Below are 13,552 nucleotides of genomic sequence, written 5' to 3' on the forward strand. Positions count from 1 at the left end.
TTCACATTCAATCAGAGAAAAATTCAAGCAAAGCAGTTGCACAGCTTCTCCTTCTATATGTACAATTGAAATAAATGCCTTATTGAAACCAAGAGTGCCTGCTTAATTTCCAGACAAGATGATTCTACAGTGTTTTCGAAAAGCAATGACTCTCCATCAGTGAGTCCCATACATAATTGCTAACAATGGGGTTGTGCTCAAAGACAGTTTAAAGCGAGGAGAGAGTATAACAGATTACGTTTTTTTGTCCCCCGAAAACAGTCCTCAGAAGAGCTTTAATTGAAATCTGTACTCAAACATCTTCCGAAATGTGCAAAATGTAAAAATTCAAATGCATGTTTTGTGAAAAACATTTTCCACACTGAAGCTTGCCATAGAAACAAGACGTTTGACACTGATGGAGAGTGCCGGAGTGATAATTTCAGTATTGTAACGTAAAGAGACCTTAGATTTTTTATGTCTAGCCTGACAAAAAGCAGACATTTTCATTGTCACATTGGCCATTGTTAGAGGAAGAAAGACCTCTCAGACGATATTTTTTTCGGCATTGTAGAAAACCTTTGTGCACTTAACATTGACTGCCTTGCAATTATCTTTATATATCTCTCGGTTTTCTGTTAAAATATCCTTTAAAAGTTGTTAATATTGCTGCAACTTGCCTATTTAACTTTCAAAATCAATATTCAAAATGGATTTAGGAGCAATATCAATTCATTTCAATGATATCCCTGCAATCGCTAGAGTAAAGTAAACATATTATTTCAGACAGAAGAAGAGGCAGTGTTATAATTGTATATGAATGAGTACACATTTCTTAAGATTTCTCATAATGCATTTTCTTTCAACGTATGCGTTTTTTGTGTGGATGATTTAACTTTGTTTTCTGCTAATTGGAGGTTGCATTGCAGCGAAAATAATACATAGTCATTTCAACCATTCACACACATCCTGATATGGATCCATTCCATGCTTGCCCATTGTGAGCAACTTGACTTTCAGTTTAAATCTCACAATCTGCTCTACCTTCTGCTCATATCAGTGGGTTGATACAACACCTAGAAAGCAGGTTCCAAAATGTGAATATCAGTGTGGCCTTAAGCGTTTTTGAAACAACGGCAGATTCACTAAGGGATTATCCAAACAACTCAATCAATCAATCAATGTTTATTTATATAGCCCAATATCTCAAATGTTACATTTGTCTCAGTGGACTTTACAGTTTGTACAAAATATCAGTATGACAATACAACACCCTCTGTCCTTAGACCCTCACATCGTACAAGGAAAAACTTCAGAAGAAAACCCACAGTTTTAAAGAGAAAAATGGGAGAAACCTCAGGGAGAGCAACAGAGGAGGGATCCCTCTCCCAGGACGGACAGACGTGCAATAGATGCCGTGTGTAAATTGAAAAGATAATACATTTGCAACATAGGTAGTCCAAATGTTTGGAAATGCATGTGTGTATAATAGGAAGATGAATCCACGAGGATATCCATCCAGGACCTATTATCCAGGACCACAGCCACGACTCAAGATCCAGGGCTCGAGATGCAGGACACAGGACCGCAGGATCATCCATGACTCCGGATCTCAGCGTATATAGACACCAAAAAGAAAGACATTTGGGGAAGCTGGGTTAATCGGAACATGAGAGTACACAGGTATAGACAGAGAGAAGGAAGAAGTAAGATGTCCCCCGACAAACTAAGCCTACACTCTAAAAAACAGTGGGTTATTTCATCTACCCAACCATGGGGTTATGAAATGTTTAACCCATTCTGGGTTATTAATATGGTATTGGGTTATTTTTGTGCAACCCAAGTACTGGGTCAAAATATTTTTGTCTACCCAACCATTTGGTTATGAAATGTTTAACTCATTCTGGGTTATTTATATGGTATTGGGCAGGGGCGGCGGGTGCTGTAGGCTTCCCAAATATTTGTGTCACTGCATCCTGGTAAAATACAAATATAGGCTAATGTATAATGTCTGTGTCTTTGACATTAGCGCTGCTAGCCACCCGCTAGCCCTGTACTACGAAGCCAGTTCAACATACCCTGGATATGTTTGAGTAACAAACAAACAAACGAGATCTCGCTAAGCGGTCCTACGACGCTGGTTATCAACTCGGTAAATCAAGCCAGGGTTTCTCTCACCAGATCTGACTTTAATTACATTTGACTCGAGTGTTTCGTGAACATAATGTATTGCTTAAAATAATACTTCTGCATACAGTATGTGACACTGTAAGTGTTGCACGGCCAGATATGGCTGGAGAAGCTGACTCAGATAAGGAAATATATGATATATTATAATATTATATGATCGATGATCTGATTGATGATGTAATATGAATGATAAGTGCGACACGTCGGCGTCTTCTCTGCATACGGCAGTTTAAACTGTATTTCCTTTATCCTGTAATATGACTTGAGAGATTTAAACTCTGCACACTGAGTTGATCTCTTTTCTATAGATGCCGGAGGCGGGCAGCGTCAGGTAAAAAAAGTGATTAAGCCTTTCCAAACCTGAGCCTCACGCGCCGGCGCCGCCTATGGTATTGGGTATTGGTTTGCATGAATCGCAACAATTTCACATGTATTAGATTCATTCATGTTGAGATAAACTGAGACAAAGGGATTAGGGTATATCTGATTCCCACTCCAGAGCAGAAGGTGGCGGTATAACCACCAATAAACTGGATACCAACCACAGTCTATGATACCAACTAATGTAAACAGAGACAAAAATCAATCTACTTTCAAATGTTCACGGTTGTAAAGATGTGAAACAACAAACATGGCTTGAACAATAAGGCATGCTACATTATTGACTGCTCTTGGACACTTCCATGGATGTATTAAGAGAACTCTGCCATGGTTTAATTTTGACCGCGATCTGGCGGGAAAGGGTTTCCCCTGCATCCTGTGTGCACTCGCGATATTTGGGCATAACCGTAAACTTAACCATCATCATCGCGAGAGAGGATCATTGAGACAAGAAAGACCGATGGCGAAAGTTGGAGGAGGTAAGCAGAACACATTGTCATCTAACTGTGAAGCTGTTAATAAATGTCATCAACTGCTAGTCCATGAGCGATATTGTGGTAACGTTGATAGTTAATTTGTTATTTAGTGTTATTTTTTATCTCACTTAAAAAGCCGAATGAGCCGACAAACATGCTAAAGCTAACGTCGTTAACTAGCTAGTCTGTGTAACTGCCAGTTAGGGAGATGGTTCAAATATAGGATATCAGGATTGAAAACTAAAGGACGGTAGCATTACCCTGGGAAAGTTAAACGGAAAGTGTGCTACCCCAGGCGCTTATATATGTCAGTAATATCAGCCCCTTTTACAAAGGAATGTTGCGCCGTTATTCGGCTGCGTCACGTCAAGTAGCTGCCAAGCTAGCTGCCATGCGGAGCTAGCTGCCATGCGGAGCTGACTGCCACTGTGGTTTTCGCTCTGCAGTTAATGTTACGTGACGGATGCCGCTCTGCCAGTGTCGGTAGTCGCACTCTCTGTCTGATAAGGGGACTGATAAGGTTTGGTGTAAAAAAAAAGCAGGTTCTCTGTAACTTAACTTTCATTGGTCTCTCAATTTTTCACAGCAATTTGTGACTGCAAAAGTTCCTGTGGCTGCTGTCCGTAGTTGGTTAACTAATCTTGCTCTATTGTGGGTTGACCTGTTTCTAGCAGTCACAAAAGTGTATCACTCTATATAAAAATAAAGGCTTTGATATAACCATAAGTCTGCAGATAAAATACAATGCTAATAACCATAGTAAGTGGGGCTCATGTGTGCTAAATACAACAGGTAATACAAATAAATAAATAAATAGGAGAAGCAGACATTTGTCAGTTTTAGTAGCCTCATCAACTGAATAAATTAGCCCCAGAAGTGAGGTTGAAGTCATGCAAATGTACATTTTATGTTTTGTTTTAATTAAGCTCTTTATGTGTTTTTTGTCTCAGATCAATGGACGATGTTGTGTGTGACACGTTGACACAGTGGCAGTTGACAGACGTTATTGATAGATTTAAAGGTAAGAACATGTTTTTTTTTACGTTCACAGCAAGCAGATGGTCTGTATAGCTAGGTAAAGGAATTATTTGAAATGGCATTGACTGCATTGTATTTTATGTTACTGAAAATGCATTTTTATTCCAATAGCTTCCATGTAATTAGCCTCTTATTTTTTGCTGTTCTCCATGGTTTAAATAGATGTCCTTGTTTTTTGTTTTTCAGATGAGGGAATTGACGAGGAGAGTTTTCTTCTTTTAGACGAGGGGACCATCAGCCAATTGATTCCAAAAGCTGGCCCCAGGCTTAAGTTCCTCAAAAAATTTAGAGGACTTGTAAGTATAGTTAGATCACTGCAGATGTGAGAGGCTACACCCCTCCCCCACACACGCATATTAATTCTGAGGATTTGTTCAAATTTGTGAGCAGATGGCATATATTTGCTTTAAATGCAAAAGGCAAATTCCAGGGGATGCCAAGACTCTCTTTCAACATTTACGTGCAGTACATCATGTAAACCATTCATCAACATATTTCCAATGTAGTGAAACTGGTTGTGGTAGAACATTTTCTTTTATAAGGTCTTATAGAAGACACCTATTAAAGGAGCATGAAAACCAAAGTGATACTCTCGATGATCCCCTTGAAGGTCCAGCCCAGCCTGTTGACATACAGCTTGCTGAAAATGAGCCTGTACAGGGAGATGAGGAAGTTGAGGATGAATGGGATGAACTAGGGCAAGATGACATGACCAACCGGGTAGCCCTTTTTTTAGCTCATCTGAGGTCTAAACCTTCTTTGACATTCTCTAACTTAAACTTTATGGTTCAACACACCTCTAGTTTAATTGGCGATATTGTCGGCAAACTAGAATCAAAGACTATGTCTTTATTTCGTCATTTTGGTCTTGATCAAAGCCCAGAGGTAGAAGAGCTTGGGCTGGAGTTCTTGGAATTAGCCAAGCCTTTCAAAGGACTTGATACAGATTATAAACAAATGCAGTATTTTGCTAAATCAGGAAACTTCATTCAGCCAGTTGAGGAGATTTTCACTGGGGGGGCATCCTTTGTTCAGCAAAGGGCCTCTGCCACTGGCACTGTGCGACAAGTCTCAGTTCGTGATACATATCAGCGTATTCCGCTGCAGCGCCTTCTAACCAAGCTACTTGAAATTCCTGGGGTTTTACAGGCCATGCAAGAATGGCAGCAGAGAGAGAGTGATGCTCTTCAGGATTTATTTGATGGGCAGTTTTGTAAAACGCATCCACTGTTATTAAAAGAGGTTTCGATCCCACTTATGATTTACCAAGATGATTGTGAGACAGTCAATCCGCTTGGGTCTAAGACTGGGGTTCACAAGTTAGGATTTATATATTTCACCCTAAAAAGCTTGCCACCAGACCTGCTATCAAGTTTGCAGTCACACTTCCTTTTAGCAGTGTACAAATCCGATGACGCTAAGACCTATGGCCTTGATGCAGTGCTGCGCCCTATTGTGGAAGAGATCAGGTGTCTTGAGAGGGATGGCATCACTGTTGATACCCCCAACTTTCAAGGTGTTGTTAGGTTTACAGTGGTCCAGGTAGTGGGAGACAATTTGGGCGTGAATGCCATGCTTGGCTATATTGAAAGCTTCTCTGGAAATTATATGTGTCGGTTTTGCAGAATACATAAGGATGCCCGGAGGTCTCAGACGCTGGCAGATCCTGCACTATTGCGTGATGTCAATAGTCATGAGGCAGATTTGCGTACAGCCGACCGCTCCCAGACAGGCCTGAATAGAGACAGTGTCTTGAATGACTTGTCTTTCTATCATGTAACCGACAACATAGCACCTGACATCATGCATGATATACTGGAAGGCGTAGGGCCATATGAAGTCAAGCTTGTGTTGACTTCGCTGATTGAGCAGAAACATCTAACACTTGACAAACTAAACTACAGAATCACAAGCTTTGACTACGGCTTTTGTGATAAGGGTAACAAACCTTCTGTAATTAGTAAGGATGATCTAAAAAAGGTTAAAGGCGCCATGCATCAATCAGCAGCTCAAATGTGGTGCCTACTTAGGTTGCTGCCGACAATGATGGGTGACCTGGTCCCCATGCATAGCAAGGAATGGAAACTTCTCCTACTGTTACTGTTATGTATGGAGTTCATCTTCTCTCCTTCTCTTACTGTTGAAGCAACACTGTACTTAGCTAAAATCCTTGAAGAGCATCACTCTCTCTTCCTGCAGCTCTATCCTCTTCACCATTTGCTGCCAAAACACCACTTCATCCTCCATTACCCAAGAGCCATTCAAAAGCTCGGACCCTTGACTCAGTTTTGGGCTATGAGATTCGAAGCGAAACACAACTTTTTTAAACGGGTTAGCCATGTAACATGCAACTTCCGAAACATTTGCAAAACCATGGCCTTTCGCCATCAGATAGCGCAGTGCTATAATTTGCTGTGTGGAACTGTGTTGAGCCACAATACAGAAGTCGGTCCAGGGCACACTACCTTTCTGGCCAACATTGAGGGAGTTAAAGACATCGAAAGTGGTCTAACAGGCATTCCCCTTTTCAGTGAATTGTATGAACCAGCCTTGGTTACCTTTAAGGGAACTGCATATCGAGCAGGCATGACTGTATTCCTGTCTTATGACCCAGATAGGGAGCCCCAATTTGGTCTCATAAAGTCCATTTTAGTACTAGACCAAACATCACACACACCAACAATAAAACTTGTTGTACAGAAGTGGGAAACACAATGGTTTGATAGGCATTTCTTTGCATACAGTGTGATTCCCACTCAAGTTTTGGCAGCTGTTGATGTGAGAGAGCTGCTTGATCACCATCCCCTACATGCAGTGAAGTCATTCAGCGAGACTGATGACAGTTTATTAGGGCTGTAACGGTTCACAAACATTTCGGTTCGGTACGTACCTCGGTTTTTTGGTCACGGTTCGGTTCGGTACGTTTTCGGTACAGCAGAATTTTTTTACACAAAACAAAACATATATATATATTTTTTTTTTATTATTATTAAACTGTGGATAATGTATTCACTCAAATAAATACAAAATATAATAAAATAAACATTAAGGTGCAGCATTTCGATTAACTGAAATCATCTGTATTTGAACTGTACTGTACTAGCACCTAAGCAGCCAGTTTGACATTATGACTTGCTTGTCATTGTATTTTCATGTTTTTTTTAAAGAAAGATGAACTTGTCCACCTTAGGCGCATTCACACCGCAGTACTTTTCCCACAAAGGTTCATGAGAACTTAGTTCATGAGAACTCTTTAGTTCTCATGAACTAAGTACAGATCGCGTTCACACCGGAATAAGTCCCTGGGGGAGGATTAGGCAAATTAAGCCGCTGACGTCACTTCTTCTTCTTCTGCTTTGGGTTTACTGGCAGGCCGCAAACCAGTTCACGGCGTATACTGCCGCCCAAAGTCCCCGGCCGGAAGTCCCCGGAGTTGGGGACTGGCTTCAGTAGAAGCTGCTGGGACTCCCAGCAGCTTCTACTGAAGCCTTCCGAGTAAATCGCCAGAACGCCGACACCTCCTCATCTCCACCGCTCCCATGTTTTATTTTGTGTTGCCATAAATTAGTCTCTCTGCGTTTCTGCGCTGGGCTAATGCTAATGCTAATAATGCTAATGCAAGGATAATAAAATGGCGGCTTCACAAAACTTTTTGGGAGTTTTACGGGGCGTGGTTTGTAATCCGCCCAGCCAATCAGAAATATAGCTATTTTCTCACAAAAGAGCCACTCGAAAGTCCCTGCTCTCTAGCAGGCAGGGACTTTCGAGTGGGTAAAAAGGTTCTCATGAACTAAGATCGCATGAACCTTTATGGGAAAAGTACCGCGGTGTGAATGCGCCTATTGCTTGCTGAAAGGGCAGATCTGCTGGCACTAACAATGTCTCCTGCTGTGGAGAACACCCTCTCTAGGGACAGAGGTAGCAGAAACAGCCAGGTAGCGCTTTGCTAACATGGCAACATAGCTTTGGCTCGGTCTGAACTTTTTGCGATTGGTGGAGGCTTAAATGCTAGCGGGAGTTGGGTTTGCACTTCAGTCATTTTTCTTTTGGTACCGGTGATATTCACGTTCGGGTGATGCCTTTTCAAGAGTGCAAGTTTGATGTATTGCCAGCCACGTAACCAATTTTAGTTGAACAATGCCGACAAACAGCTTTGGTTCGGTCCACCTGTCTTTGTCCGTCATCCTTGAACGTAATTGCGAAACCAAAATGTTCCCAAACCGGAGACTTCAATGATGCTGGAGGATTTTCGAGCTCAACTTTATCTGCGTTCGCCATTAATTTTCGACAGTTACTCAAATTACTGACTAAATTGAACGCATCCCTCTGACCAACTCTCATAGTATGCCTCTCGTCCAATGAAATGACTTGCTCGCTCTATGACGCGTTGAACCCAATGTGAGCAAATTACTCTGAATGCTGCGACGCAGCACCTGAGATTACTTCCAAGAAGTTGTTCACGTTCTCAATTTGTTTACGTTTAACGTTATATTCGTTCGGTACACTTCGGTACACACGTGTACCGAACCGAAGGGCCCGTACCGAATAATTTCGGTACGGGTACGTGTACCGTTACACCCCTACAGTTTATACATTTCACTGCGCTATAGACTTTTTTAGAAAATCAGCTTACTGCCACCAAGTGTGTGTACAGTAGGTATGACACTTTGTAAATAGCATTTTGACTCGTCAAGTCCATTTTTTCCTGCCATATTTGTTTAGTGGTTAGCTATAAATGCTGCTTAAAAGGTGCCTTTGGACTACAGGGATGATCATGCGATGGAGTACTGGGATGTTTCTGTAAATACTGGGATGGATGTGATAAATTGTACAGTAAGTATTTTTTGTTTAATCTGTCTACATATCGTTGCTGTTGGGCAGAAACCTTGTGTCTCCATATTTAAACTATGTTTTTTATATTTGTAAATGTACTAATTCGTCATAGTGTTGTACAAAAGTAGTTCAAATAGATCTACAAGCTCCCAATGTCAAGAGCTTGTCGATTGGCTATTTCACAATTTTAAAATGTTAAAAATTATAAAAGGAACAATTTTGGACATACACGGTTTCCACCCGACGGCGACGATGTACAGTAGTAGTCACTGTCAGTTAAGAAGTTACATGTTTGTTTTATATCTTTTTCAATTTGCCGCAGATCTGCATGGTCCAAACTTGTCGCATTTTTCATTCACTCGGGTGAAGGGTTTCTGAGTGGTTTTGTGTCTGCTTAGGGGTTAATATAAACCATACTTTACACAGGTCTCTGAATTTATCAAAACTTTGGCGTGGTGCATATCTCTCACACCATGCATACTGTGTGCAGTCTTCTGAGTCCGCTGGTGTGGTACACTGATTTACATTACTGATGCTCATCCGGCAATTCTAGGTGGCTGTCACTGTTTGTTACATTAACCTGGGTTCTGTTTAGATTGAACCTGCTGTGCCACCTACAAGTCCTGATGTCCAACCAACTGCCACAACTCCACCCTCCATGGAGGACCAAACGGCACCTGTCGTACCAGCGATGATACCTCAAACACTACATATAATTCCACAATTTGTAAGTTCCACTTTTTAAGACTTGGGTTTCACTTTTTTCTTTAATCAACACTAAAGAGTAATAAACGATATCTGTGATGTTGTCCCTTCTTGCAATTTTCTCAGGATATCCGCCAGATTCTCACAGGCTCAACTGAAGGCAAGCTGATCCTGGGGAGCCTTGATGAGGATGTGATCATCCCTTCGCAAAGAAAGTGCCTTGTCCGTATTTTGGTGTCTCACCTCATGGAGAAGTTTGGAGAGGTAATTAAAAATAGTGGGTTTTTTTTCTTGTTTTTGCTGAATGTTATGTTAGTTTGAAAAAGGTATATGAATCTTCTTTCAGGGGAAAAGAATAAGACGGGACACTACTTTCAAGTCTGACATTTACCTAGACCACCAACATAAACATGCACAACACATGTACCAAAACACACGTTCAGTAGTGTTTTTAATTTATTAGGATGCCTATTAGCTGCAGAATATGCTACAGCCATTATACTGGGGTGCAACACATGTTTTAGAAATACTTAAGATCTAATTTGACTCTGCTGGTAATTTAGTTTTTCTGTGTTTGCAGTCCTACCAGTGAGACAAAAAAGGCCTTGGCTGCAGCTTTGATTCATGGGTTTCCCTCCTTGAAGGACGAGTCGGACTCAAGCAGTGGCTTCGTAAGTAATTAACATTTTATTGAGGAATTGATGCTAAAACAAGTCAGTTGAACACAATATAACTCATCTCCCAGCACCAGAGTACTGGACTTCTGTGCTGTTTGATGCCCGGTGTTGTCAGACAGACATACAGACAAACCCTGTTCTAGATGGCTCAGCCACATGTTGTCGCCACGCTATCAAAATGTGCCTCATCTCTATTCACCAAAGACTTTCATTTCTTGACAGGGATACTGGTTCACCCCAGGACGGAACCGCCGCCCAGCCACTGGATTCCTCGAAGAGAGGCTTCGGAACGTCAGAAAGAGGATGAGAAAACCGGCCAGGTCACAGAGCACGCAGCAGACACCACCACAAAGTAGTGAAGCTGGCACTCGTAGGACATTCATACCAGGTAATCGTTGGAACTGAATAATTTGTTTAAGCAATACAGACATATAATTTGAGATTGTTAATATCCTTATGTGTACTTTTATAGAATGTACCATATCGGAAGAAAGAGCCATACAGTGTAAAGAATGGCTGAAACACAATTCGCAGCCCCTCAACCAGGTGGAGCAATACATGCAGGATACAGCAGTGTACAGGTCAGTAGGAATGCACTGAGGACACTAGCTGCAGCACTCATTCAATGTCATTTTGCCTATGCATGCACCTCATGGTACTGTAGCACCTCAAGTCATTCAAATCTGAACTACAGACTTCTCAAAACAAACTACTACTAGACCTCTCACACCTATGACCTAACCCCTGCTCATTATGATGCTATAGTGGGATGGCTCAGGGGAGGACAGAGTACAGCAACTTGCAATGGGCCTGGTTTTCAAGGGACCAGTGCCATGTACCTGTCAAAATAAAAGGGCACAACACCAGTGGGAGCTCCATTACTCTCTCCCCCCCCCCCCATAATCGGCACAAACATGGGGATGAATGCATTTTACTATTATGCTACCAAAATGTGGAACACCCTACCACCAGCCATCAAGAAAGTGCAACTCCTTACCCTCCAAAACTGCCATACAAGAGCACCTGTCTGCAACTGCTGCCATAAAAGAGCACCTGTCTGCAACTGCCCTTAGGGCTTTTTGTGATATCCTTTTAACATTCTTGTACTGCTGTACTTTCTGCAAACTATCAAACAGGGCCAAGTCTTTAAGGGAAAACGGGTGGGCCATTCAAGGGATCCGCCAAGAGTTCCCACATCTATTCACTCCAGGCATGGTAAGTTAGGAAGGAGTATATGTTTACATATGATGTGGATGCATTGTTTATAACAATCTTTTATCAGTATGTCAGCTGCCACATTGAATTTTCTTTTTCAATTTTTCATTTAGATTGCACAGGACTTTCAGATCCTACATGGAGAGGCTGCGCCTAAGCTCTTCGAAACCTGGCTACCTTTGTTTAAAGACAAGATCCTGCACCTGGCGAGACGGGAAGGGAAACTTATCTCGTCGCTTGATGGATTAACACCCGGTAATACATTGTTATATTGTACAGCAGACTTTATTTTGCTACTAAATGACCAATTCACAGATATGCCATGCCACATATTGATACCTATAAAATTGTCTTCCTACAGATTGTTTGGGGGAACTTGCTCTGAGCCAGTTACCAACACTGCTTCCACCAACTGTCTACAGGGTTGGCCGAAAAGTGTTCCGGTACACTATCGAGGAGTCTAAGTTGGCCTTCATTGATCATAAGCCTGTAAGTCCCTCTGCATATCTAAAGGGAAATGTTATTCTTTTAATCACTTGAACCCAGCATCCATATTCTTGGGGGGGTGGCGGGGACATTAGCCAAACATGGCAGCTAGATCGGCTATTTTTGGCGAAGAGATTTGGTGAAGATGGAAAACAGTGGTCTAAAGTACAGAGCCAACCCAGGTCCAGTTTAAGTGGTTAAGAATGTGCCTGACTGCCTGTTATTCCTGGGCTCAAGAATAATTCAAAACATTGTTTCTGAATATGCATTGTATCAGCCACTGCCAAATCTTGCTTACTCTTTGCTTTTGCACAATCTTTTACTTTGTTTAATTTATCTTGTCTTTTGTTCTTTATTTCTTTCTCAGGTTGGAACAAACTTGGTGGAGTACCTCCATGAGGCGAAGGTGTCAAGACCTTACCCATATGTCCTGTCCCTGGGAAACGATATTTGGCACACCTCTCAGGCGTTCGTTATTCTTGATGGGGAGGCGTTGGAACAAAACACATTGCTTCAGGCAGTAGATGTCTGTTTCAAGGTATTCTATATCTTTGACATCGACTACACAAAGCAGTGTGAAGCTGTATGGAAATTCCTCCAAAATGCAGTGTACGAAATCAAGGGAGGAGAGGAGTCAAAACCTGCTACATCCTTGCGTGCAGCAATACTTGCTTGCAAGTAGACTTGTGGTCTTGATCCTTTTATTTTCTTCTGCTGGTCCTCCTGTTCTATTCTCTCTCTTCTGCTGCTTGGCTCAGAGTAGGGTTCTATCTGGTTAAATTAAATATTGCTGGATTTGTGAAGTGTGTGTGTGTTATGTTCAAAATACTACCTAATGCTCAAAGTATTTTATGAGCAAGTTGTGTGCTAAAAAAAGAGCTAAATGGTGAAAGCATAAATTGTTAAAATGTTTATTTGCACATCTTAGTTTCCTGTAGTTCGGATCACCTAAAGGAGCAGTACATTGTTGTGATCATGTTGGAGGATTTTCTTTGTAACGTTTACATAGCCAGTATATGAACCAGTCATTTCTGAAAAAACGTATGTTGCTATTAGTGGTTCTCAAACCAGAGCTTGTAGATCTGCTAATGTGTGTTGTTTACAGGCTGTACTGTACATGCATAAATGTCAAGTTTTGTTTAAAGAAAGTTTTGCACTTTATTGTGAACTGAATATGTTTGCACTTTATTGAACTGTCAATTGTTATAACAATAAAATGAATATTTTTCTAAGATTCCAACATTGTTTAAAAACGTTTATTGCATATTATATTATTTGCATGACCAAATATAGGATGCATTTTAAAAGGGTTTGTAATTTAAATGTTTAAGAGACATGGGTATTGCATTAAAAACATGACGATAATAACTTGTAGAATTAACCCATCGCAGCTATTATGACCCAGCATTGGGTGTAATATTTAACCCAATTCATGGTAGAATTAACCCAGGGCTGTAATTAATTTGACCCAGCATTTGGATTAAATGTATAACCCATCTGCTGGGTTAAAATACGCAACCCATTTCGTTGGGTCAAATTAACTACTGCTGGGTTGGTCCAATATTGATCCTG

At 41.2% G+C, this 13,552-nt stretch overlaps 1 protein-coding gene across 8 annotated transcripts; it reads left to right on the forward strand.

Annotated features, from left to right (window-relative positions):
- The first annotated feature begins 2,420 nt into the window (after positions 1-2,420).
- LOC117544790 lies at positions 2,421-13,217 on the forward strand. 8 transcript variants are annotated; one of them, XM_034214207.1, is made up of 13 exons: positions 2,421-3,029; positions 3,977-4,047; positions 4,251-4,360; positions 8,787-8,897; positions 9,493-9,624; positions 9,729-9,866; positions 10,183-10,273; positions 10,502-10,667; positions 10,752-10,860; positions 11,416-11,494; positions 11,608-11,749; positions 11,856-11,983; positions 12,348-13,217. In XM_034214207.1, exons 8-13 carry the CDS (start codon positions 10,583-10,585, stop codon positions 12,660-12,662), a joined length of 858 nt encoding a protein of 285 aa, XP_034070098.1. In that variant the 5' UTR covers positions 2,421-3,029; positions 3,977-4,047; positions 4,251-4,360; positions 8,787-8,897; positions 9,493-9,624; positions 9,729-9,866; positions 10,183-10,273; positions 10,502-10,582; the 3' UTR covers positions 12,663-13,217. The 8 variants fall into 8 exon arrangements, with proteins under 8 accessions (XP_034070098.1, XP_034070097.1, XP_034070100.1 ...); XM_034214206.1 differs by having other exon boundaries at positions 8,831-8,897; XM_034214209.1 differs by lacking the exon at positions 8,787-8,897.
- Positions 13,218-13,552: the final 335 nt, after the last annotated feature.

The sequence above is a fragment of the Gymnodraco acuticeps genome, unplaced genomic scaffold, assembly GCF_902827175.1.
Source record: "Gymnodraco acuticeps unplaced genomic scaffold, fGymAcu1.1, whole genome shotgun sequence".
Lineage (NCBI taxonomy): Eukaryota > Metazoa > Chordata > Actinopteri > Perciformes > Bathydraconidae > Gymnodraco > Gymnodraco acuticeps.